The 26,294-nt window shown below is 41.8% G+C and overlaps 1 protein-coding gene across 1 annotated transcript; it reads left to right on the plus strand.

Moving 5' to 3' along the window:
• Positions 1 to 8,063: 8,063 nt before the first annotated feature.
• Hsd17b13 (hydroxysteroid 17-beta dehydrogenase 13) lies at positions 8,064 to 25,935 on the plus strand. Its single transcript, XM_048364310.1, has 7 exons — positions 8,064 to 8,320; positions 13,682 to 13,789; positions 14,718 to 14,849; positions 17,708 to 17,814; positions 19,935 to 20,072; positions 21,620 to 21,736; positions 25,672 to 25,935. The coding sequence occupies exons 1-7, from the start codon at positions 8,111 to 8,113 to the stop codon at positions 25,760 to 25,762; spliced, it is 903 nt and encodes a 300-aa protein (XP_048220267.1). The 5' UTR covers positions 8,064 to 8,110; the 3' UTR covers positions 25,763 to 25,935.
• The last annotated feature ends 359 nt before the right edge of the window (positions 25,936 to 26,294 follow it).

The raw sequence follows: 26,294 nt of genomic DNA on the forward strand, positions 1-26,294 counted from the left end.
AGGTAAAGGTTTGCAAATTGTACAATCCATGTTTACTTAGGATCTATGATATTGAATGGCACTTTACCATTATGTAATTTGTGTTTTCTGTCCTATTCTGTATAAAATCAGAAATGTTAATTTGTGCATATCTAGACAGAAAGCTCTCTAGCTGTATCTAGTGGCATTTCACATTGAATTTCATGAGTTCCACACATTTAATTTTTCACATTGCCACCATGTTTCCTGAGAGATACCTCACATTCTAAAGTCAAATGCTCAGCCCAAGGAAACTAGAGGTGGTACATGTGGCAAGTAGAAAGGCATGGTAGGAGAAAAGTAAGAGACTATAGTTATACATGGCAACAATAATAAATGAACCCAACTTAACCTTTTGTTTTGCCTTTTTTTGGGGGGGGGGTTAAAAAAATTGTCTAATCACCAAGCCCCCTGGCTCACGCCTGAAATCCCATCTCCTCAGGAGCCCAAGACCTGAAGTTTGAAGCCAGGCCCCGGTAGATAAGTCCCCGAGAAACTCTTATCTCCAAAGAACCACTCAGAAACTGGAAGTGGAGCTGTGGCTCAAATGGTAGAGTGCTAGCCTTGAGCAAAGGAGCTCAGGAACAGCACCCAGACCCAAATTCAAGCCTTACAACTGACCTAGCACACACACACACACACACACACACACACACACACACACACACACAAAAGAAAAAAAAACTGGCTTACCTTCAAATTAAATCAATTAGGTAATTTGGCTATAAAGTTCAGGGAGATAGAACAATAAGATCAGAACTATAGAATGAAAGAAAAAGACCAAGTAAAGGAAATCTCATCAAGGCAATTTACTTCTTCTTAGAAGGGTGCATAGCCACCCTCCCCCAGAGTTAGGCAAACACACTGGGTGGGCTGTCTGCTCAGTTTTTATCTTAACCCAAGCTGCCTCTTCTCCTTGTCAAAGAGTCAGACTCACATCCTGTTCTCAGTTGGTTACCAGGGTGACGGGCTAATACAAGGAAGTTAGAAAGCACTCCACTATCAGTGAAAAATTGCCCACTCAAGGGGCTTCTGTTCTTTAACTTCAAAGATAAGAACTCCAGGGACTGGGAATGTGGCCTAGAGGCAAGAGTGCTTGAAGCCCTAGGTTCAATTCCTCCGCACCACATACAGAGAAAAGGCCAGAAGTGGTGCTGTGGCTCAAGTTGGCAGAGTGCTGGCTTTGAGCAAAAAGATGCCAGGAACAGTGAGTGCTCAGGCCCTGAGTCCAAGCCCCAGGACTATCAAAAACAAAAACAAAATAAAACCCACAAAGATAAGGACTCCTACCCTTGATGTAACAAACAACATGGCTGAAAAGAAAAACCCATACAACTACATAAAGAAATACCTTTGTACAACTACAGAAAGATAATAAAAAGTAAAAAACAAACACCACAGCTGATTGTTACAGTTTGAAGTCAAGAAGCAAATAATCCCATGAAATACAGTATCAGAAAATGTTAGTACAGATTGGTGACTTGTGATAAGATGGAGACAGTTTGGGTTGATGAGAGATCCAATCTTTGAAGTTAATCCTAACTTGAAAGGTCCCATTCCAATAGTCCAATGGGAAAAAGTCATCTCAGTCGCTGGCAGAGGCTGCTTCTAAGGGTCACATCAAAATCAAAAACGTTGCCAGCCACGGGTGGCTCACATCTGCAATCTTAGCTACTCAGGAGGCTGAGATCTGAGGATCACAGTTCAAAGCCAGCCCAGGCAGAAAAGGCCTTGAGACTCTTACCTTCAATGAACCAGCAAAAAGCTGAAGGTAGAACTGTAGTTCAAATAGTAGAAGACTAGCCTTGAATAAAAGAAGCTCAGGGTCAGCACCCAGGCCCTGAATTCAAGCATCAGGACTAGCACATTAAAAAAAAAAAATCAAAAAGGTTAATGTTGTGTTTGGGTAAACTGAGAAACACTCCCGTTGTCAGCTGTCGTATAGTGTGGTCCCCCAGTAGTGCAGTCGTGAATCCTCCAGGGCTGTGATAATTAGCTTTGACATCACCTAACTGAATTGAGAAGTGCTTCTGAGATTAGCAAAGCACACCTCTCTCCCTCTCTTCTGGACCTTTGGGTGTGTCTGGGAGGGCTTTTCCAGAGATGACCTACTAAGCAGGGTAGAACCTCCCCTCCCCACCTGAACTAGCTGATTCCACACAGAGGACGGACCTGCATAGAAACAGGCAAACAGAAAGCAGCTGGCTAGCACAGACATTCTCATTCTCTTCACCCCCTCTTCCTCTCTCCATCTCTCCCCTTCCAGCTCCTCTCTTCTTCCTTTCTCTTCCCCCTCCTCTCTATCCTTCCCTCACTTCCTTTTTCCATTTTGTCTCTCTCCCTCTCTTCCTCTGTCTCTCTCTCTCTTCCTCTCCCTCACTCCCTCACTCCCTCTCACTCCCCCCCACTTCCTGGCTGCCAAGAGGCAAACAGCTCTGTTCTACCACATTCGTCTGCCCGGATACTCTGCCTCACCACAGCCCAGAAACAATGCAGCTAGTCATCCATGAGCTGTTTTAAAACCATGGCCAAACTAGATCTTTATTTCCTCTGATATTTTTGTCACAGCAGCAAAAAAAAGTGTTAACATAGATGGCAAATGGCAGTCTTGTGCACAAAGTACAGAATTCCTGACTGGAAGGGAACCTAACTTCCTTGGTCAAACCACAAAGCTTTCCTTTGAGATCACTCCGTCATCCTGGTCCTGTGCCAATGGGTTTGCTGGCCTCTTTTGTATTTCCATGGAAAATATTTCCAGGGCTGCCACCCTTACCCCCAGGTCACCATTCTCATTTGCCAGAGATCTAACTTTGACTGGAAACAAGGATCGGAATGCATGGGGAAACAGGTTAAGGGAAGGGGTTAAAATGACCCTTAGTACAACTTCAGCACCAGCTTAGCTAGTGACTAAAGAAATGTTAGTGCAGAGAGGAAGGGAAAATCATGGGTTGGGTGAATTTGACCTAGATATATTGTATGCATATGTGGAAATATAACCATAAACCACTCCCCCTACAATTAATGTATGTTAATAAAACTATTTTTTTTAAAAGAAGAAATGTTATTGTGAAGGGAAATAAATAAGATCCTCCTTTTCAAGCCTAGGTGACCGATTTACTTTCTTGGATGATTCTGCATGGTAAATGTCATTCATACCTGTATATAAGGACAGCCCAGAGAAGTTGGGCTCACCTAAGGTTCCATAGCCAGCCAGAGACCAAACTCAAGAATGGGACCCAGATGGGCTGGGAATATGGCCTAGTGGCAACAGTGCTTGCCTCATATACATGAAGCTGTGGGTTCAATTCCCAAGCACCACATATATAGAAAATGGCCAGAAGTGGCACTGTGGCTCAAGTAGCAGAGTGCTAGCCTTGAGCAAAGAGAAGCCAGGCACAGTGCTCAGGCCTTGAGTCTAAGCCCAGGACTGGCAAAAAAAATAAATAAATAAAAATAAAAAGAATAGGACCCAGACATTTTGATTCACTATGATTCAGCCTTGGTGTATAGTTCTTGGTATTGAATTATTGCTCTAAACACAAATAGAGAAATATCTATGATAGAAACTCAAACTGAAATGTTTCAACACAGAAATTATTGGGGCTGGGAATATGGCCTAGTGGCAAGAGTGCTTGACTCGTATACATGAAGCCCTGGGTTCGATTCCCCAGCACCACATATATAGAAAACGGCCAGAAGTGGCGCTGTGGCTCAAGTGGCAGAGTGCTAGCCTTGAGCAAAAAGAAGCCAGGGACAGTGCCCAGGCCCTGAGTTCAAGGCCCAGGACTGGCAAAAAAAAAAAAACATAGAAATTATTTTAAGTTGCTATAGCTCTTGCCCAGTGCCAGTGGCTCATGCCTGTAATCCTAGCTACTCCACAGGTTGAGATCTGAGGATCACGGTTTGATAGCAGCTGGGACAGGAAAGTCTGGGGACAGAAAGTGGAGCTGTGGCTCAAGTGGTAACATACCAGCCTTGAGCAAAAACCTCAGAGACAGGCCCAGCCTCAACTTCAAGCCCCAGGAGCAGCACTCACTCACACACACACACACACACACACACACACACACACACGCACACACACACACACACACAGAGTACTACAGCTCTCATACACAAGTGTTCTCCCTTATGAAGGTGCATCCTAGCCAGGTCATATTTTATCACACTGTAAAGTTTCCTGAAATTAAAGTAAATACATATCGACATAGGAATGAGTTTAATCCACATAGGACAAAGGATTTTGCCCCAAAGTAGGCAGGGTGTGTAAGGAGACTGTTGGTCTTGTATCACAGAAGAGAAGTGTGCTCCAACACCCACGGGACCAGGGGCATCAAATACTGGTTGCACAACAACTTGACCCACTGAATTGATCAAAAGTCAAAGCGCCTCTAGTTTTAACCTCCAGTAGTTGGTGAGGACCTTGGTGCCATGTATTACCAGTGCTCACATTGTTCATGTTAAAAGAGTAGAATAAGCATTATTTTCATAGTAAGCAAAGATCAAACTTCTTATCTAGGTAAATTATACCAAAAAAAATGATCCAGAGTTTCCCTCAAACCTAATTGCTGACATTCTTTGGTCTGGTACTTGGACTTGAATTCCAGGTCTGAGCACTGTCCCTGAGCAATTTTGCTCAAGACCAGCATTCTTCCACCTAAGCCACAGCTCCACCTCCTGCTTTTTGGTGGTTAATTAGAGAGGAGAGTTTCATCTACTTTTCTGCCTAGTCCGATTTCAAATGACAATCTTCAGATCTTAGCTTAGCTTCTGAGTAGATAGGATTAAAGGCATGAGCCATCAGCACCTGACCCACTGCTGACATTTTTCTGTCTAAATTGAGATCAGTGCAGAGTAATTACTTCCACCAAAGACAAGCTTTGCACTAATGTTGCTCAAAAATCAATTATGGCTGGGCACTGGTGTCTCCTACCTGTAATCCTAGCTACTCAGGAGGCAAAGATCTGAGGATTGAGGTTCAAAGCCTACCCTGGCAGGCAAGTACAATGAGACTCTTTTCTCCAGTTAATCACTAAAAAAGCTGGAAGTAGAGCTATGGCTCAATGGTAGAGCACTAGCCTCAAGCAAAGAGAAACTTAAGGACAGAGCCCATGCCCTCAGTGCTAGCCTCAGAACTGGCACCAAAAAAAAAAAAAAAGAAAATTAGTGATGTCTCTAGGTCTAGCTTCAGTTTAAGAGGCTTTGTAAAAACATACCATTCTCACATCAGAGCCAAGGTAACGAAAGACTCCCTGAGAAATGCTTGAAGGTTCTGGATCTTTATGTATGTGGGTGGTCTGGGCATGAATCCACATCAGTAGAGGGCTTCTTAGGAGAGTCCCTTAGTAGGACTGGATGCCATCCAGAAAAAGACTTCTGGAAGGGTCTTGGTCCAAGATGCTCATTTATCTGAAAGTCTCTGTCCTTACTACCACTTCCAGGATCTGCAGGTAAGGCTAAGGAGGAACAGAGATAAATGAGATAAGCCTCAGAACTTCTGTCTGCTCTGGAGAACTTCTGCATGGGGTAGACTGGGCAGGGGCAGGCTGCTTCTCGTGTGTGTGTGTGTGTGTGTGTGTGTGTGTGTGTGTGTGTGTGTGTGTGACAGTACTGGAGCTTGAACTTAGAGACTAATGGTGTTGGTGCAACACTCATGACTGATGTTCTACTATTTGAGCCATGCTTCCAGTCCATCATTATGCTATTCAAGTAGAGGTAGATTCTCATAGACTTTAATTTTCTCACTCATTTTGAATTGCAGGATTCAGAGTAGTTAGGAGTACCAGCCACCAGCACCCAGCTCACTGCTCTTCTTAAATTGTGGAGTACTTGGTCGTGAGGCCCTGGCGGGCGGGGCGTGGAGCCAGCATTTCTCAGCCCTGCCTGTTGCTCAAAATGCTGGATGCTCTCTTGGGTCTGTTTAATGATTGATAATTTTTTATGATGGCTATCCTCCGTGGCCACTGACAGGGTGGAGGCAGGGAGGGAGGACACACTGGCTTTACTTCCCTCCACCTTGGTGGGGTTCTGATACTTGTGCTCTGGAATGCCTGGCATCCAGGAGGGGTTGCCCATGTCCAGTGGGGAGGGAGTCTTGTGCTTGGGGTCCTCACGGGCATCATAGCTAAATGCCCAGGGACACATCCCAGTGACATCTTATCTAGAGGCTGGCTAGACTCAAGAACAAGCACTTCTGGTTGTCTTGAAGCTATGGAAAGCCTGATTTAGGTGATTTTTCTAGACAGACTTCAGAGCTGAGCCCCTACCACCACAGTGAAATGTCACAACTGTGCTGACGGATGCTAATGAGGAACATTGTCCAGCTGTTGAAAAATGGCACCGATGTCTAGGCAGAGTCCACCCAGAGGCTCTGCTCCCCCACTGCCTCTCAAATCTGGCATTGAAGAGGGTGGGCAGGTCCAGGCCTCCAGCCCCCAGACAGCATGACAGCATGGCAACACAGGGCGCTGGCACCACCAACTTGGAAGTGCCTGATTTGCTTAACTAAGCCAGTCTTTTAGGTTCATGCGCACAGTGATATGCATCACAATTTCCTTCCTTTTAAAGACTGAATAATCAGCCAGGCACCTCTGGCTCATACCTGTAATTCTAACTACTCAGGAGGCTGAAATCTGAGGATCACAGTTCAAAGCCAGGCAGGGCAAGCAAGTCCATGATACTCTTATCTCCAGTTAACCAAAAAGCTGGGAGTAGAGCTATGGCTCACGTAGTACAGTGATAACCTTGAGCAAGAAAGCTCAAGGACAGTGTCTAGACCCCGAGTCCAAGCCCTAGGACCAGCACCAAAAACAACAACAAAAAAAAGATTGAGTAATATTCCATTTTATTATGGTACATTTACACCCCGTGTGTGTGTGTGTATAGATATATATAGAGAGAGAGAGTAAGTATGGTATTATATGCCATACATTTTCCATTCATCCACTTGTAAATAAATATTTCCACAATTTGAATGTTTTCCCACCCAAGGTCAAAGTCCTAATGCCCAACGCTGCAGTATTAAGACATGGAATTTGGGGAGGTGATTAGGTCATGAGAACCATACCACGATGACTGTCTTTATCAAAGTGACCATAGAGAGAGTTTTCCTCCTTCTGCTGAATATGGGTACAATGAAAAGCCAGCTGTCTATAAACCACAAAGACAGTCCTCAGCAGACATGGAAGCTGCCTGCACTCTGATCTTGAACTCCACAGCCTTCAGAATCCTGAAAAATACATTTCTACTGCCACTCCATCTATGGTGATTCATGATAGCAGCCTGAAGTGACTGAGACAGAAAGCACAGCACTATGGAGACCACTGATGAGTGGTCTAACGCTGCTTTTACTATTGTCTCAAAGGGACTGTTTTATGAACTTTAACTATCTCTCTCTAGTTCTGGAGCTTTTCAGAGAAAAGAGCATTACACATAAAGTGACTAGCTAGCTGGAACTCGGAGGTTATGAAGTGCTCTCAAGAGTAATAAAATAGATTAGGATTAGCTAGCTCTAAATTTAAGACCTCATAACACAAAAATAAAGTAAATTGGAAGGCTGGGGGATATAGCTCAGTTGCAGAGTGCCTGCATAGCATGCACAAAGCTTGTCCTCAAGCTTGTGAGCACCACACACTGAGAAGAGAAAAGAAAAAACATGAAGGAAATCAGGCATTTTAAGATTTAATGTGTATTTTCTTCATACTAGGATAAGTTAATCTCAGTAAAAGTTCCTCAGCTATAGTATTAAGAATCCTACTCCACTGAAAGGCTTTCTGAACTGTCTGATCAACAAGCCATTAGCTGACGCAATCGCTCTAGCATTGCTTCCACGGGCAAAAGTTCATATTGACCTGTGGACACAAGGCTCCCCAGATAAGCAAGTCCAAAGGGCACATGGTGCTGGGTCCCCTTGACCGGTACTGAGCTCTTACTAGACCTGGCATTGCTTCAAAACCTCATGGGAAATCCTAGATCAAGCCTTCATTTCCGTCTGGCACCTACCATCTGCCACCCTCTGGAGCTCTGAGCTGTGGGGATCTCTTTCCTAGAACTATACAAGGACTGAGCAGCCGGAAGAGGACCGAGTGAAATCATGAACATGGTCCTGGATCTGCTGCTGCTTCTGCTGACCATTCTCTACTCCTACTTGGAGGCACTGGTGAAGTTTTGCCTTCCCCAAAGGAGAAAATCTGTGGCGGGAGAGATTGTTCTCATCACTGGAGCTGGGCATGGAATAGGCAGGCTGACTGCCTATGAATTCGCAAAGCGGAAAAGCAGACTGGTTCTATGGGACATTAATAAGGTAACAAAAGCACCTGCTAGGCTTTTTAAGTTACAAAGTGAGACACCTATTTTCTAAATGATTTGAATTAGCATCTGCTTCTCTTTGGATTTTTCTTTTTCAGAGTTTGATAAATTCCCTGGAGTCTTACTGTACATATACATTAGATTGGTTGTGACATTTTTGTTGTTGCTGTTGTTTTGTGTCAGTCCTGGGGCTTGAGCTCAGGACCTGGGTGCTGTCTCTGAGCTTTTTTGTCCAAGGCAAATGGTTTACACTTGAGCTACAGCTCCACTGTTGGCTTTGTTTCCCCTAGTGTTCATTGGAGATAGAGTCTGATGGAATTTCCTGCTCTGGCTAGCTTCAAACTACAGTGCCCAGACCTCAGCCTCCCGAGTAGCCAGGGTGACAGATATGACTCACTGGTGCCCAGCTAGGCAATGACTTTATGTGCAGTCTTTGAGGTTGATAATGAAGATGCAGTAGCTAGCACCTGTCAATTCTGTTGAAATTAGGTCACTTGCATTCTCCTATACTCCATTGTTTGTTTATTTGTTTGTTTTAAATTTCTGCAATAGGAACAATCTCTCAGAGGGAGGCAAAAACTACAAGTTACTGCAAAGGGCCAAATTTGGTCAGTGACATTTTGTCAAGCAAAGAATAATTTTCATACTTTTAAAAAGTGTATGCATGTGTATATGTGTGTACACGTGCATGTGCGATACTAGGGCTTAAACTATGGGCCTTGTGCTCTCACTTAGCTTTTGTTTTTGTCTGTCATGGGACTTGAACTCAGGCCCTGAGCATGCTGTCCCTGAACTCTTTTGCTCAAGACTAGTGCTCTACCACTTTATGCCACAACTCCACTTCCAATTTTCTGGTGATTAATTGGAAATAAGAGTCTCACAGACTTTCCTGCCAGGGCTGGCTTAAGTATTTTTTAAGAAGCTGATTGGAATTTTAAATGTCACATTGAGATTTTTGTCATTAAATTATTTTTCTCATGATCTTTACTGTCATGTCTCATTGGTCACTATTTTCTAAGTGACTTCCAACTGTCTCTTAAACTTAAGGAACAAATTGTCTGGCTCTTTCCAGATGGTAGAGAACACTATTCAAAAAAAGTTTGTACTTCTTTAGCAGATATAGATATTTATGTAAGTGATGAGTTGATAAAATAGGTCTGAATTTTTAAGAGATTCCCGTGAAACTTTTAGAAGAGACAAGAAGTTACAAATTGAGATTGTCTGCTATTCTCCAATATTGATTTTTAAAAATATGTGTAAATATTATAAGTCCATGAACAAGACTTGATTAAATTTAATCTCCAATATCTTTCCAGATGCATTTTGGGGAGAGTGGACTATGCTTGCTACATTTTTTTTCAAATTTTTATTATCAAACTGATGTACAGAGAGGTTACAGTTTCATACGTTAGGCATTGGATACATTTCTTGTACTGTTTGTTACCTTGTCCCTCATACCCCCCCTCCTTCCTCCCCCCCCCAGGTGTTCAGTTCACTTACACCAAACAGTTTTGCAAGTATTATACTGCTTTTGTAGTTGTTTGTCTTTTTTTTTACCCTGTGTCTCTCAAATTTGGTATTTCCTACATTTTTTTATTTTAAAATTTCTAGTAATAAACAGGGCACTGGTGGCTCACATCTGTACTCCTATCTACTCAAGGTGCTTTGATCTGAAAATCAAAATTCAAAGCCAGCTGAGGCAGAAAAAGTCTGTGAGATTCTTATCTCCGATTAACCACAAGAGTCAGAAGCAGAATTGTGGTTCAAGTTCTTTGAGCACAAACTCAGGGACAGTGCCCAGACCTAGAGTTCAAGTGCCAAGACTGGAAAAAAAAAAATCTAATAATAAGAGAAAACTAAAAATTAGAAAAAAAAAGTCCTACGTAAAGTTATTTAAAAGTTCTTTTAGCCTGGAGGGCAAAGAATCCAGCCTTGTAAATTCTCTTTGAAGATGTTCCATAATTCACTGTAAGGCTGTCAATGTAACTCTGATTCCCTTTGGTCCAGGAAGGTACCAAGTGGCCTTTTGTAACTAATTCTTTTTGCCTTTGAAGAGATTAGGCACAGCCTTTGAACTAAAACACTGCCTTGGGACTCAGTGACCAGGCAAGGGGCTGTGCCCAGTGGAGCTGACCCTAAAGCATAAATACAAGGCAATCCTACTTGCTGTGTGCTAGCTCCGTGATAACACTGGAGAAAGACAAATCTTCAGTCAAAGCTCCTGATGCAAGTCCTGCCTACTAATGCTGTCTGCGGACCTGAAATCAAAGACAAAACGCAGAGTACATCGTGATTTGTGCCATCTGGCAACAAGCAATCTTCCGGCTGACGTTGAAGTCAGTGAAAGACTCCTAACACCCCTCAGTTTACTCCTGAAATCCAAACATGAAAGGGACCCTGAATTTGCTGCTGGATTTGATCTCTGGGCTGCTACTCCAGGGTTTAGCCTGTGGTAGTGAAATACAAAGGACCCCAAGGAGGCCACCAGATTAGGGAATACCACCTGACTAATATAGGAGATGAGCATCAACCCCACAGGCAAAGGAAAGGACTCTTCAGGTATCTTTGTCTCGTCATCACAGAGAAGTTTGCACCTGTGAGAGGAGAAAGTGTAGTTGTGTGTGCATGGGGGTGGGGGAGGATGTCCTGGGACTTGAACTTGGGGGCCTGAGTGCTGTCCCTGAGTTTTTTGCTCAAGGTTAGCACTCTACTACTTGAGCCATAGCTCCACTTCTGACTTTCTGGGGTTAAATGGGGCTAAGAATCTCATGGGTTTTCCTACCAAGGTGGCTTTGAAATGTGATCCTCAGAGCTCAGCCTCCTGAGTGGCTAGGATTATAGGTGTGAAACACTGGTGTCCAGCGAGAAAGTGTAATTTTAAAACCTGATCATCTTCCCTATAGAAGCTAATAGGTGTCAAAACTTGGGGGAAATGAAAAACAAATTTTTCAAGAGGTGAGCACAGTGGCTCAAACCTCTAATCTCAGCTGCTCCTCCCAAGGTATGAAAACCCACAGTTCAAAGTGAGCCCTGCAAAATTAGCGCAAGACCCGATCAGAAAGCAAACTGAAAATTAATGAACTGGAAATGTGGCACAAATGGTAGAGCTCTTGCCTGGCAAGTGATATGGAGGGCAAGAAATAAAAAGGAAACAAAGAGGAGAAAAAGCAAGGGCAAGAAGAAAAGAGAGGAGGGGAGAGACACGAGAGGAGAGGAAAAGGGCAGGGATAGCATTAAGATAATTTTATCTTAGAAAAGAGGCCTTTGAGTGTTGGTGGAAAGTGAATTGGTGTCTATGCTCCCTAGAGTTGTATACAAGGTTGTTGTCTAAATGATAATTGAGCCAGTGGCCCTGGCCCATTTCCACTCAGTCACCTGAAGAACATCCTATTATGTCTTAGGGGAGTTACCTGCTCTCCACTTAGAATCTTTCTCACATTAGGATCCTTCGTCCCCCTTCACTTCGAAAAGGATAAATCAAAGTTGTCCCACACAAGAAAAATGTACATGCTGGGACACTGACATTTGAACCATACTTCCCCTGCCTGCCTTTTGCTGATTAGTTGATGATAACAGTCTCACAGACTTTCCTGCTAGGGCTTCAAACCTTGATCCTCAGATCTCAGCCTCCTAACTAGCTAGGATAACAGGCATAAGCTTCTAGTACCTGCTTAGAATTACTCTGACTTTTTAAAAATTTGACTTTATTTTATTGTAAGGGTGTTGTCAGAGGGGATACAGTCACATAAGTAACGTTATGAGTACATTTCTTGTCAAACGTTGTTCACCTCTTCCTAATTTTCTCCCACTTCCCCTCCCCCCCATGGCTTCCCTCCCCCCAAATTGTAAAGTTCATTTCCAACATAGTGTCTTGTGAGTATCACTGCTGCATTGGTTCACCCTTTGTCCTTTGTCTCACCATTTTGTTATTCCGCTTCCCTTTCCCAAATCAGATCAGTATCTATACAAGACACAAGGTACCAAATCAAAAACAATGACAACAGGGGATAAACTAGTGGAAACAAGTGAAAGAAAAAAGAAATAGCTTCACACAGTACATTAAAAAAACAAAACAAATAAAAACAAAGAAACAAAAAATCCTCTTGTTTCCGTATCTTGGAGTTCATTTCAATTAGCATCTTTTTATATGTTCATATGTACATAACTACTGAGCTATTGTGATACTCTGCTTAGGACTATCCTATACAGTGTATGTCTAGCATATATAATTGTTACACATGAGGGAAACCATGGAGCCCATGTTTCTTAGGGTCTGGCTTACTTCACTTGATATGACTTTTTCCAAGTCTTTTTCCATTTCCTTACGAATGGGGTGATGTCATTCTTTCTGATGAAAGCACCAAATTCTGTTGTGTATATATACCACAATTTCTTGATCCATGCATCTACTGAGGGGTATCTGGATTGGTTCCATATCTTAGCTATGGCAAATAATGCTGCAATGAAATACTAAAAGAAAAAAAAACTACTAACCTAGAATTTTGTCTACTTCAAAACAATCCTTCAGTCCTTCAAAGTAAAGAAGAAATACTTTCTCAGACAAACATTAAAAGAAGCTGTTGCCAGTAGATCTGCCTTTCTGGTGATACTAACAAAAGTTCTTCCAACAGGACAATGACATTGGTCACGACCTTGGATCTACATTTTCAGGTGGCCCTTTTTTTTTTTTTTTTTTTTTCCAGTCCTGGGCTTAGACTCAGGGCCTGAGCACTGTCCCTGGCTTCTTCCCGCTCAAGGCTAGCACTCTGCCACTTGAGCCACGGCACCACTTCTGGCCGTTTTCTATATATGTGGTGCTGGGGAATCGTGCTGCATGTATATGAGGCAAGCACTGTTGCTACTAGGCCATATTCCCAGCCCCTGGATCTACATTTTTAAAACAGAGTATGGAGAACAAATAAATGAAGATTAAAATTTTTAAAAGAATTACTCTGACTTGCCATACTATTACTATTATTACTATCACATTGTTGGCACTCAACTAAGTTGTTTTAAACTAAGGATTCAATCTTTCCTCCTTCTTTATACTCAAACCTGTCTTTCTATGATACATCAAAGTGCCGAATCTTCCACAGTATCCTTCAAACTGCAAAAGTAGCTTGGTTGAGAAAATCTAACTACTACAGAACCTCCAGAGAAAAAGCTGAAAAAAAAAAAGGATGTTTTTGCTTGCTAGTTTCTTTTGGGCTTGTTGTTTGTTGTGCTTTTGCTTTTCTGCTACAGGACCCAAGTCACAAAATAGTCAAAACGTTTTCTTTCAAATTATGACACACTGTAGACTTATGTTTTTCCACTCTTTGCTGAATTGGGGGATTGTTGCGTTTTGCAATTACAGCATGGTGTTGAGGAAACTGCAGCGGAGTGCAGGAAACTAGGGGTCCAGGTGCATGCATTTGTGGTGGACTGCAGCAACAGAGAGGAGATCTACAGCTCTGTGAACCAGGTGAGGCCCGGGTCATGGGTAGCAGAGGACTTGGTAGCCACTGCCACTGATGTGGGAAAGGAAAATTAGACTGGAGGGCCATAAGATGGAAGGGGTAACATTAATCACGATGAATTGTACCCATAAATTCACATGTGGAATTGAAACCCCTTTGTACATCCACTTAAAGATAATAAATAAATTAGTCTTAGCTACTCAGTTGAAGGAGCTGTGTGTATGTGTGTGTGTGTGTGTGTGTGTATACATGTGTGTATGTATGTCATGGGTGGATGGATAGATGTTTATACATGCTTTATGTCTTTGTATGGAAGGCACTCAGCTCTGACCATTGTGATTGTTGGCTATTATTCATCAATTCCATTAAGACTCAGAGAGGTTAAGGCAGACAAAGGCCTGGCAGCCTGTAGTTGGTGAAACCAGGATTATTCAGTTAGCCCTTTGGAAATATTTGATTAGGGGCTGAGGGTGTGGCTCAGTGGCAGAGAGCCTGCCTAGCAAGCATAAGGCTCTGAGTTCAAGCCCTAGTGCTACCAAAAAGAAAAAAGAAAGAAAAAGAGAGAGCTCCAGGAGTGCAATCGGTTAGCACGCAGTACTTACACAGAAAGAAAAAGAGAAAAGGATAATAATTATCATGATAAACATGATAGTGATTTAGTTGCACAAATACTAATTTTCCTATATTCATACATCTTGTTCATAAACTTTCAAAGAGCTCATTACTAGTTACTGAAGTATAGATGTTAAAAAAAATTAGCCCATCTTTTTGACAGATTCTTTTATATCCACTATTTGGGCCAGAAGTTTTTTCATGGCTGAACACTTTAGATACTTCACTCAGTAGAGTAAAAAAGAAAATCTATCCCTGGATAGTCCCAAATCTTGAGTGTAATTAATAGGCCTCATGAATGTTTTCTTTCCATTGAAAAAGGTAAAGAAAGAGGTGGGTGATGTGTCTATCCTAGTGAATAATGCGGGAGCAATCTACCCAGCTGACCTTCTTAGTACTAAGGATGAAGAGATTACCAAAACGTTTGAGGTCAACATCCTGGGACACTTTTGGGTGAGTGTGAGTCAAAAATACCTCTGATGGCTGGGAGGGTGGCTTAGTGGTAGAGCGCTTGCCTAGCATTCTTGAAGCCCTGGGTTCGATTCTTCAGTACCAAATAAACAGAAAAGGCCAGAAGCAGCACTGTGGTTCAAGTGGCAGAGTGCTAGCCTTGAGCAAAAGAAGCTCAGGAATAGTATGTAGGCCCTGAGTTCAAGCCCCAGAACTGGCAAAAGCAATAACAAAAACAAACTCTGATGCCTTCTCTTAGGATGCATGACGTTCATAATCAAGTTCATATCTTTGGGTGAGAAATTGGCCAGATTTATTTCCTAACATAGAGATCATCAGATTTATTGGGTGGAAGAAGTCCCAGAGTCTCTGAGAGGAAGGAAGTGAATCGAGTGGACACACTCTATCAGGGTGTGAGCCATGTGGTCTGTCTTATCTACAAGTACCTAACACAGGGCCTGATGTGGACCTAGTCTTCAACAAATGTTTATGGAGTTTTATTAAGTGTTGTCAGTGCACATTTCTTCAATACTTTAGAGGAAATGTATACAATGTACCTTCATTTGTGACCTCCTTTATGGCATTTTAGAAACAAAAAGGTATTCGAAGTAACTATTTCAATGTACATAAGAATTAGGTAGAATTCTGAGAGTTAAGGAATGCTGGAATTTAGAAGTATGTAAAACCTCAGAAGATCTCTTACAGATGGGTGTGGCAGGTCATAACTGTTATTCCAGAAGTGAAGATTGGGAGGGTCATAGTTTGAGACTAGCCTAGGCAAAAAGTTAATGAGACCCCCTCATCTGAACAAACAAGCCGAATATGATGGTTCTTGCCTGTTATCCCAGCTGCACAGAAGGCATAAGTAAAAGGATTGTAGTCTGAAAAATAAACTAAAGCAATAAAGAGCTAGGTACATAACTTAAGTGGTAGAGTCACTACCTAGCAAACACAGGTTTTGAGTTCAGAGTTCAGTACCGCTAGGGGGAAGAGAGAGAGGGAGAGGGAGAGGGAGAGGAAGGAAGAGAGAGATCTTACAATTGGTTAGTTAGTGGGAGACTGAAGTGTGAATATCAACAGTCTTATAGAAAGCAAGATTTCAAAGCTAACATAGAACCAGGGCACACTTGGGATCTGGAAGATAATTTTTCCCCAGTCCCACACATACTAATATGAACTGGTTAGGCCCACCAGACTTCTGGGAGACTTCTATATTGTTATCCACAGCTGCACACCAAATCATACCCAAACCTAGAAGTTTAACACACACACACACACACACACACACACACACACACACACAAATTCATTCTTCCCTCACAGCTTCCATGGGTCTGGAATACTGAGCTGGCTTGGTTTGACAGTTCTGGCTCTATAAATTTGCACAGAGTCTATGGGTAGTAGTCTATAAAATTTGAATCCAATATTTTTGATATTTCTCACAAAATGGTAAAACTTTTTGGAGAAAAAAAGACTTCCATTTCCTATATCAGTCATAAGTAATGCTTCAAATGGGGAGACAATGAATCTACTTGTGACACATCATGGTTGTGGGTCAGAATGGAACTTTCAACTGATTTACTAAACCGTGTTGATGCACATACATAAGATTTCAGCTCTTCCAATTACCAGGTTAGTACAATGAATTCCTTCTGACCTGAAAACTGAATTTTTCCCTTAATAATATCATTTGGACTAGGAACATGGCTCAAGAAGTAGAGTGCCTACTTAGCAAGCCCAAGTTCAAACCCCAGAACAACAATAATAAAAATAATCATCATCATAATGTATTGATAATAACATTGTTTGGGAGTGGGGCATAGCTCTATGATACAGTGTTGTGTACTATGCACCACTCCCAGCCACACACAAACAGCAATGATAATAATATGACAGGCTGGGCTGGTGTTGGTGGCTCATGCTTGAATTCCTAGCTATTCAAGACACTGAGCTCTGAGGATCTAAGTTCAAAGCTTGCTTAGGCAAAAAGTCCATGAGACAAAGTGGAGGTGTGGCTCAGGTATTAGAGCACCAGCCTTAAGTGAAAAAGCCAAGCAAGAGTACAATGCCCAGTTGGGTTCTAGTGCCTTATGCCTGTAATCCTAGCTACTCTGGAGGCTGAGATCTAAGGATCTCAGTCAGATGTGAGATCTGAAGCCAACCCAGGCAGGAAAGTCCATGAAACTCTTCTCTCCAACAATTACCAAAAAGCTGGAAATGTTACTGGGGCTCAAGTGGTAGAATTCTAATCTTGAGCAAAAATAACCCAAAAAATTCAGGGACAACATCCAGGCCCTGAAATCAAGTCCCCGGACTAGCACACACATCAAAAATAGAAAGAAAGAGACAGGAAAAGAAAGAAGGAAAGGAAGGAAGAAGGAAGGAAGGAAGGAAGGAAGGAAGGAAGGAAGGAAGGAAGGAAGGAAGGAAGGAAGGAAGGAAGGAAGGAAGGAAGGGGGAGGGAGGGAAGGAGGGAAGGAGGGAAGGAAGGAAGGAAGGAGGGAAGGAAGGAAGGAAGGAAGGAAGGAAGGAAGGAAGGAAGGAAGGAAGGAAGGAAGGAAGGAAGGAAGGAAGGAAGGAGAGAGAGAAAAGAAAGACCAGACTAGAGTAACATGACATATCCAGAGTGCTTCTGAAGGAAGGATTCCTGGGGTGTGATATATAGGACACAGCACTCAAGGCTGGCTCAAGCCAATAAATGTTCATTTTCTTTCTTCTTACCATTGTATAGACATGATCACAGAATCATGTCAGTGTAAAAGTTTTCTCAAATGTCATTCTATCTCAACAAACAGAAAACTACCTGATTGGCAAACTCTGTGCCAGTGTCATTGTTTCTCTGCTTGCTCATCAACTTTCAGATCACAAAAGCTCTTCTTCCGTCCATGATAAGGAGAAATTCCGGTCACATTGTCACGGTGGCTTCAGTGTGTGGCCACGGAGTGATTCCTTATCTCATCCCGTATTGGTGAGTACTGCTTACAAGTGGTGCCATTATTTCCTTACTTATCTTTTGAGTCAGTACTAAGGCTAGAATTGCTGGCCTCAAGCTCTGCTCAGGTGTTTTGCTCATGTGGCACTCTACTACTTGAGCCATGCCTCTAGTTCCAACATTTTGTTGGTTAATAGAAGGTAAGATTCTCTCAGATTTGTCTGTCCAGGTTGCCTTCAAACCTGAAACTTCAGATCTCAGTCTTCTGAGTAGCTAGTCTTACAGGGTAAGCCTGGCATTATTTGTCTGCTTTTAAGTGTTCACAACACTGCAATTCATAATTATAGCATTTCTACCTTAAAGTAGAATAACTTTAAAATGATAAACTGAGATGATCTTATTTAAAATCCTTTTTTATTTTCTGAGAACATCTCTGTTGACCAATACAATAAAATGACATATCCAATTCCATTAAATGCTGGAATAAATAGATGCTGATAAAAGAATTAGACAACATACAGACTAAGGAGCAAACTATGCAGAGGTTTGAACACAAATTTCTCTCACAGCCTGGGTGCCCAAGATAAAGGGACCTCTGAATCAAAATATATTGCTCTGTGTGTGTGGGGGGGGGAAGAGAGAGAGAGAGAGAGAGAGGGAGAGAGAGAGAGAGAGAGAGAGAGAGACTGGTGGGTTCAAGTGGTAGAGCAATATCTTTGAACAAAAAACAAGCAAAGAATCACAAGGCCCTGAAATCAAGCCTCAGTACCAGCACCAAAAACAAATAAATGAGAAAGAGAGAGAGAGAACCTCTACTTGACTAAAAGACACAGATACTATATTCTATGCCCTATGATGAACATAAAAAGAAAGGAGATGGAAGCACTGTTTGCTAAATACCTTTTCCTTGTGAATCCTGGCAATATCTCACTTTCCTACTTCTGCCTTATATTAATCTCGGAAGTTTTCTACCAACATATTAAATATCATTATGTATGGAAGAGGCTCTTGGACATTGTTATTTCTTTTTTTTTTTTTTTTTTGGCCAGTCCTGGGGTTTGGACTCAGGGCCTGAGCACTGTCCCTGGCTTCTTTTTGCTCAAGGCTAGCACTCTGCCACTTGAGCCACAGCGCCACTACTGGCCGTTTTCTGTATATGTGGTGCTGGGGAATTGAACCCAGGGCCTCATGTATACGAGGCAAGCACTCTTGCCACTAGGCCATATCCCCAGCCCCACATTGTTATTTCTTATCTATTTATATATACACATTCCAGATTACATCTAGTCATGGAACAAATCATGTGTGACATGGGATGCACTCTCCGATATATTTAACTTTTAATCCCTGATGAAGGCAAAGCTGGGAGCACCCGAGGAGGAAGAGTGTCTTAGGGGTGACAGGAACTCAGATGAATGTCTGTGCAGGGCAGAGGAGGGTGCCATTGCAGACACATATGGCTTTTAAAACTGAGCCCAATTCCTTAAAGTTCCACATGAGAATTTCACCACCTAAGGCCTGGAGATTTGGCGCACACCTGTAATCCTAGCTACTCAGGAGGGTGAGATTTCGAGGACTGAAGTTCAGAGCCAGCCCAGATAGAAAGGTGCAGAAGACTCCAGCTCCAAAATAGCCAATCAAAAGCCAAGCTGGAGGCCAGGCTCTGGTAGTAGAGAATCAGCCATGAGCAAACCAGTCGGGTGAGCCTGCAGTACTGCGTTCAATCCCAAGTGTTGGCCAACAGTAAGTAAAGTGACTAGAAAATATTTGGAAACTTGAATGAGTTGAATGGAAAATCTTACATCAAGCTGGTCAAGAAAATTCTTACTATTCTTTCACCATCATTGGTGGTTGAGAAATGAATTATGGAGGCTGAGGGTATAGCTCAGTGGCAGAGTGGATTGTTAGCATGTTCAAGGCCCTGTGTGTGTTCAATCTCTAGCACCAAAAAGACAAAGGAAATTCAGAATTCTGTTAAATAGCATAAGAAAATGAAAATGAAAGTCTGTTTTATCCTCTCAGGAAAATCTCAACTAGAAGATTCTGGGTGTTTAGTTTTTTGTTCTGAAACAAATGCTACTGCTGTTCACAGGAAGCTGGGGTCTGTGGCATGGCCCTGCTTCCTTCATAACAATACCAGGGTGACTGTCTTACAGTTCCAGCAAGTTCGCTGCCGTTGGCTTCCACAAGGGTCTCACGGCAGAACTTGAGGCCCTGGGAAAAACCGGGATCAAGACCTCATGTCTCTGCCCAGTTTTTGTGAATACTGGATTCACCAAAAACCCAAGCACAAGGTGAGAAAGAATCACAGGAAGATGAAAACAGGGCACAAGAAACTGGTAAGAAAATCATATGCGAAATTTGAAGCTTCTCACCTTAAGAAAGTGGGGGAGCTAGTTGCTAGTAGTCACACCTGTAATCCTAGCCACTCAAGAGAGATCTGAGGGCTGCGATCAAAGCCAACCCAGGTAAGAGAGTCTGTGAGACTCATATCTCCAATGAACCCACCCCCCCGAAAAAAAAAAACCCAAGAAGTGGAGCTGAGGTTCCAACTGGTACAATGCGAGCTTTGAGCTAAAAAGCTCAGAGCCTGAATTCAAATCCCAGGACCAGCACCAAAAAAAAAAGGACAGGAGGGTATTTCTTCTTTCTGCCAATATTACTGAGTTAGCTTTACTCAATTAATTAATTTTGGGTTAACTCCTGAAATTAAATAAGTGAAGGGGGTTGTAAAAATCATATTAGGAGCCAGACACTGGTGCTACCTGTAATCCTAGCTACTAAGAAGGCTGAGTTCTGATTATCATGGTTCAAGGCCAACCCAGGCAGGAAAAGCCATGATAATCTCATCTCCAATTAATCACAGAAAGGGGGCTGTGTCTCAAGTGGTAGATGGATAGCCTTGAGCAAAAGAAACTCAGGGACAGCACTCAGACCCTGAGTTCAAGTTCCAGGACTAATACACACACACACACACACACACACACACACACACACACACACACACACACAACTAGCAGGATCGACCAGCTACCAATAACTTAGCAACTGGTATTTATTTGTGCTCAGGAAAAGGATTAACCCCCACGCAGGTGCCAGGCATGGGTGGGAGGGGGGATATGAAGATGAATGCCAAGAGGAACGGTGGGCTGAAGACACTTATCTAACCTAGGAATCAGGCCTCCAAATGGAATCCTAACATCCCCATCTCATTGGGTTGTTATGAAAATAAGATTATACGATACATGTAAGGCCTCGAAACAGTGTTTGAGCAGTCTAGTCAACAAATAAATGGTAGGTCAAATTTTTCCGTGTGTCAATACTGGGCGGAGTTTGAACAGCACATAGATACTGTCCCTTAGCTTTTTTGCTCAAGACTGGTGCTCTTCTACTTGAGCCACAGCTCCACCTGCAGCTTTTTGGTGGTTAATTGGAGATAATAATCTCCCAGACTTTCCTACATGGGCTGGCTTTGAACTCAATCCTCAGATCTCAGCCTCCTAAGTAACTAGAATTATAGACATGAACCACAGGCACCTAGCCAAAGTGCAAATTTGGTGAAAAGGTTGATTTTGTTGCTCTTACTAATTTGGAAAAATTGAAAATGAAAAGATGTCTATGCAGTTCAGGGGGTAGGACATATACTTAGCATAGGTAAGGTTCTGGGTTTAATCCCTAGCACCAAACTAAATAAACAGATACCAGAAAAATAGAAATAAATGTATTTTCTTTTTTTTATTCAAATTTTTATTATCAAACTGATGTACAGAGAGGTTACAGTTTCATACGTTAGGCATTGGATACATTTCTTGTAATAAATGTATTTTCTTTTCTATCATAGATTGTGGCCGGTTTTAGAGTCAGATGAAGTTGCAAGAAAGCTGATAGATGGAGTACTTACCAACAAGAAAATGATTTTTGTCCCATCATATATCAATATTTCTCTAATCCTGGAAAAGTAAGTAGAGCACAAAAGATCAGAACTATTAAGACACAAATAGAACTATTATTATGGACAATCTTTTGTTGTGAAAGTTGCCATGGAAACTCTCTATTCTTCAGTGGAGAGTTACATTGCCTCTATTATTGCCTTATCCGTTCTAAAAAGAAAAAAGAAAAAAAGAATAGATCCTTTTCTCTATACCTACCATCTCTACCCAATCTTTGCTGAAAACTATTCAAACCAAAAGAAAAACAACGTTGCTGTTGTTTGAGGGAGGTTTATTTTGTTTATTAATATCTTTATATAGTTGTACAAAGGGATTTTGGTCCAACATATAGTTTTTGAGTACACTGCATCTTAATCAATGCTGACCCTCCCATCTTCCTCCTCCATCTCCCAACCCCACTCATATCAAGTTACCTTGCTCCATTTTCATGTGTGTACACTGAGAATTATGAGTCCATCTGCCTACTCTTCCTCTTTCCATTAGGTTGTCCTTCCATCCCTTGACTTTCCCAACCCCCAACCACACAGGTCCCAGGCCTGGTATTCACTGTGTTAAGCTGTTACTTGTTCAAAGGAGTTACACCATGGGAATCCTCCCCTGTGTATATGAGGTTATAGTCAATTTGCATATGCATCTATGCATATGACCTGTATATATTTTTATTTGCTTATAATTTAGCTATAACTTCCACATATGGAAAAATAGTTTTAAGAGTACATAAGATAGTAGCATAGCTAACAAAGGCTGTATTTTTTAACAAAAATTTTTATTGGAATTGCTTTGAATCTGTCCATCAGTTGGAGGAAAATTAACATCAACAGTGTTAAGTCATCTAATCCAAGAACACAGTATGTCTTTTTCTTTAGAAATATTCTTTAAAATCTTTAGATGTTTTCAAAGTGTTTGGTGTTCAAGTTTCACACATCTTTTGTCAGATGTATCACAAAGTATTTTGTGGTTTTGATGATGCTATTGCAAATAGCATTTTTTAAAAAGTTTCTCTTCCCCATTGTTGGCTACTGGTATCTACTAGATTTTTGTATTTTGAGCTTACATTCTGCAATCTTACCAGACATTTAATTTTCTAACCTTGCTAAATTTTTCTGGAGATTCCTACAGATTCTTTTTACATAATAATCATATTACCTGTGAAAAAGACACTTGCACTTTTTCCTCTACAATTTATATGCCTTTCTTCTCTCTATGCACTTGCTGGACACTCCAGTCCAATATCAAACAGGGTAAGAGAGGATATGAATGCAAGAGCACTTCCTGATCTAAGAGAAAAGTGTGCAGTCTTTCATGACTGAGTACAATGACAGCTATGCCCTTTGGCATGTTAAGAAATTTCCCCTTTATTATTACTGTTGTTGTTTTTGGGTCATTCGTGGTGCTTGAACTCAAAGCCTGCACTGTCCCTAAGCTTTTGGGCACGTGGCTAGCCCTCTACCACTTGAGCTACAGCTCTATTTCTGATTTTTTTGGTGGCTAATTGAAGATAAGGAGTCTCCTGGACTATTTACTGGGACTGGCTTCAAACTGTGATCCTCAGATCTCAGCCTCTTGAGTAGCTATGATTACAGGTGCAAGCCACCAGCACTTTGATAAGAGTTTTACCAAAAACAGTTTGATGGTACTTTTGATGCTTTTTAGGGGGTGGGGGGAAATGAACTGGGATTCTGATTCCCAGGCTTGCACTCTCTTGTCTACCACCTGAGTCACACTTCCAGCCCTACATTAATTCATTTTAAAGGACAAACCAATCCTGGATATACCTTTCCCTGACATTGTTTCAGAGTAATTAGGCTTTACAGACTGAATTGAAGAGTAGCCTCTCCTCTTTTGTCTTCTGCAATAGTTTGTGTGAGTTTGGTACCATTTCTTCCTTAACCAAATCCACCTGGCCTGTAATGTCCCTCCTCCTCCTCCTCCTCCTCCTCCTCCTCCTCCTCCTCCTCCTCCTCCTCCTCCTCCTCCTCCTCCTCCTCCTCCTCCTCCTCCTCCTCCTCCTCCTCCTCCTCCTCCTCCTCCTCCTCCTCCTCCTCCTCCTCCTCCTCCTCCTCCTCCTCCTCCTCCTCCTCCTCCTCCTCCTCCTCCTCCTCCTCCTCCTCCTCCTCCTCCTCCTCCTCCTCCTCCTCCTCCTCCTCCTCCTCCTCCTCCTCCTCCTCCTCCTCCTCCTCCTCCTCCTCCTCCTCCTCCTCCTCCTCCTCCTCCTCCTCCTCCTCCTCCTCCTCCTCCTCCTCCTCCTCCTCCTCCTCCTCCTGTAATTTCTTCTTCCTCTTCCTTCTTTTTCTCTTTCATTCTCTTCAGTAATTTCATTCTCCATATCCTCATCTCTTCTACCTCTTTATCTTTCTCCTCTTCTTTTTTTTCTGTAATCTCTCCTTTTACTCTTCCTAGTCCTTCTCCCCCTCCTTTTTTTTTTTACTTCATCTTGTTCTTTTTTGTTTCTTTTTTTTTCTTTTTTTTTCTTCTTTTTTTTCTTTTTTTTTCTTTTTTTTTCCTTTTTTTTTCTCTCTTTCTCAACTTAATTTCTTTTTTTTTTATTTATTTTTATTAATTGGACATAAATTTTTTTACAAGGTGTTGTGCAAAGAGGGTCTTTTTTGTTTCTTCATTTTTGTTTTACTTTCTTGAAATAAAGTCTTATTATATAGCCCAGTCTGGCTTAAAGGCTTAAAACTCACAATCCTTCAACCTTCATCTCATTAGTGACCTGTGGTTTTGTGGGGTGTTTGTGTGTGTGTGTGTGTGTGTGTGTGTGTGTGTGTGTGTAGTTCTGGGGCTTGAACTCAGGCTCTCACCCTTCCTTGACTCATTGCTCATGGCTGCAATTTTCTTAATGAGAAGAGTTTTATTACAATTTCTTTAGTAGCGCTATTAAAAGTACTTTAGTAAAATTCTTTGTGTTGAAGTCTACTTTGCTATTAATATAGTTAGCATATTCGTTCATCCTTCTACTTCTAACCTCTTTGGTTAAAACAGGTCATATTCATGCTGAAATTCTAAAACCAGAGCAGGGTGATGCAGGCGTGGATCAGGAGGTAGAGTGCCAGCCTTGAATGAAAAGGTCCAATAACAGTGTGAGGCACAGTTCAAGCCCCAGTACTGGCACATACACTCATAGCAAAAAAGTAATAAAATAAAACAGATAAAACAAAATAGAATAAAAATAAATCAGAGCAGATATGCACATGACAGAAAACACATCCCTCCACAATTCTGGGCTCCTCAAAAATGTGTTGTATCATTATGGAGTTCTCATGGTAGTTCAGCAGCAGCAGCAACTTGTTCATATTCTCTGCACTTAACTCTTGTGACAGAGGCAATTTTATTAGCAGGTATAATTATTAATATGAAAGTTTCCTGGTGTGTGTAGTTCAAAGTCCTACACAAGCTCTCTTCCTATGCTTGTTCTCCTCCCAGATCCAGTCTGTCTCTGCTTATTCACCCACCTTCCCATCCCCCCCATCCCAAGCAGGGAAGTGAACATCTGTCAACAATACAAGTAAACAATACAAGCTGATCCCATGACTCACTGGGCTGGAACTCAGAGTTACACACTTTCCCTTGCCTTTTTCACTCAGAGTTGGCACTGTGCCACTTGAGCCGTACTTCCTTCCAGCCCAGCTTTTTGCTACTTAATTGGAGATAAAAATCTCACAGATTTGCCTGCCCAGGTTGGCCTCGAACGGTGAGCCTCAGATCTCACCCTCTTGAGGAGCAAGAATTACAAATATGAGCCCCCAGCCCCCAACCTACAAGCTGCTTTTTAATAGGACTTTGAGGAACATGTCATACACATCTGACGGACAGAGACAGACATTGGGAAGGAAGACAAGCCGGATAACTTAGGGCATTTTGATTGACAACAAAACAAAAGGAGAGACTGTGATGGCAAGAATGTTTAAATTGAAATATTTCCATCCTTTTTCAAATGCAGGTTTCTTCCTGAACGTGCATTGGCAGCTATAAGCCGTGTACAGAATATTCAGTTTGAAGCACTGGTTGGTCACAAAACCAAGAAGAAATGAAGTATGCGAGAGATGTATGCACATTTACGATCTGAATCTAAGTTTAGAATCAATGCTCCAAAGCTTTGTTCCCCCTCAGTGCTATTACTATGAAAACCATCGGTTTGGCACTATCTGCAATTGAATAAGTGGGACTAATTGCCTGTATTTCTACTTTTCAAAAATAGAGAACAGTGAGAAATAAATTCCTACTACTTATAAATAACTCACTCTGTGGTATTTGTTGTAGCACAAAAAGAGACTAAGACAGTGTCTGTTAGGCAACCAAATGGAGAGATAATAACTGTGTTTTAACATACGTATTGCAAATTTGTGCAAACATTTTTAAATGAATTATTTAACATTACTAAAGCTAAAGGACAAAATGATTACTTATGTTGTACAAATATTGCCAAATTGTATTCCAGAAGATTACAGTGATGTCTGTTTTAATGGAGGTCAATTCTTAATTAAAAAATAGTGTTTCAGTAAATGTTTTATTCACACATAAGCTTTAATCTACAAGTAACCTACAGATACCAGTTTATACAGC

The sequence above is a fragment of the Perognathus longimembris genome, chromosome 16 (assembly GCF_023159225.1).
Source record: "Perognathus longimembris pacificus isolate PPM17 chromosome 16, ASM2315922v1, whole genome shotgun sequence".
In the NCBI taxonomy this organism is placed as follows: Eukaryota; Metazoa; Chordata; class Mammalia; order Rodentia; family Heteromyidae; genus Perognathus; species Perognathus longimembris.

Excerpts from the sequence above, each read along its gene's own strand:
- Hsd17b13 (XM_048364310.1), top strand. The coding sequence starts at position 8,111 with ATGAACATGGTCCTGGATCTGCTGCTGCTTCTGCTGACCATTCTCTAC. Across the intron at positions 17,815-19,934 it reads CCTTATCTCATCCCGTATTG|TTCCAGCAAGTTCGCTGCCG; the intron begins GTGAGTACTGCT and ends ACTGTCTTACAG. Across the intron at positions 20,073-21,619 it reads ACCAAAAACCCAAGCACAAG|ATTGTGGCCGGTTTTAGAGT; the intron begins GTGAGAAAGAAT and ends TTTCTATCATAG.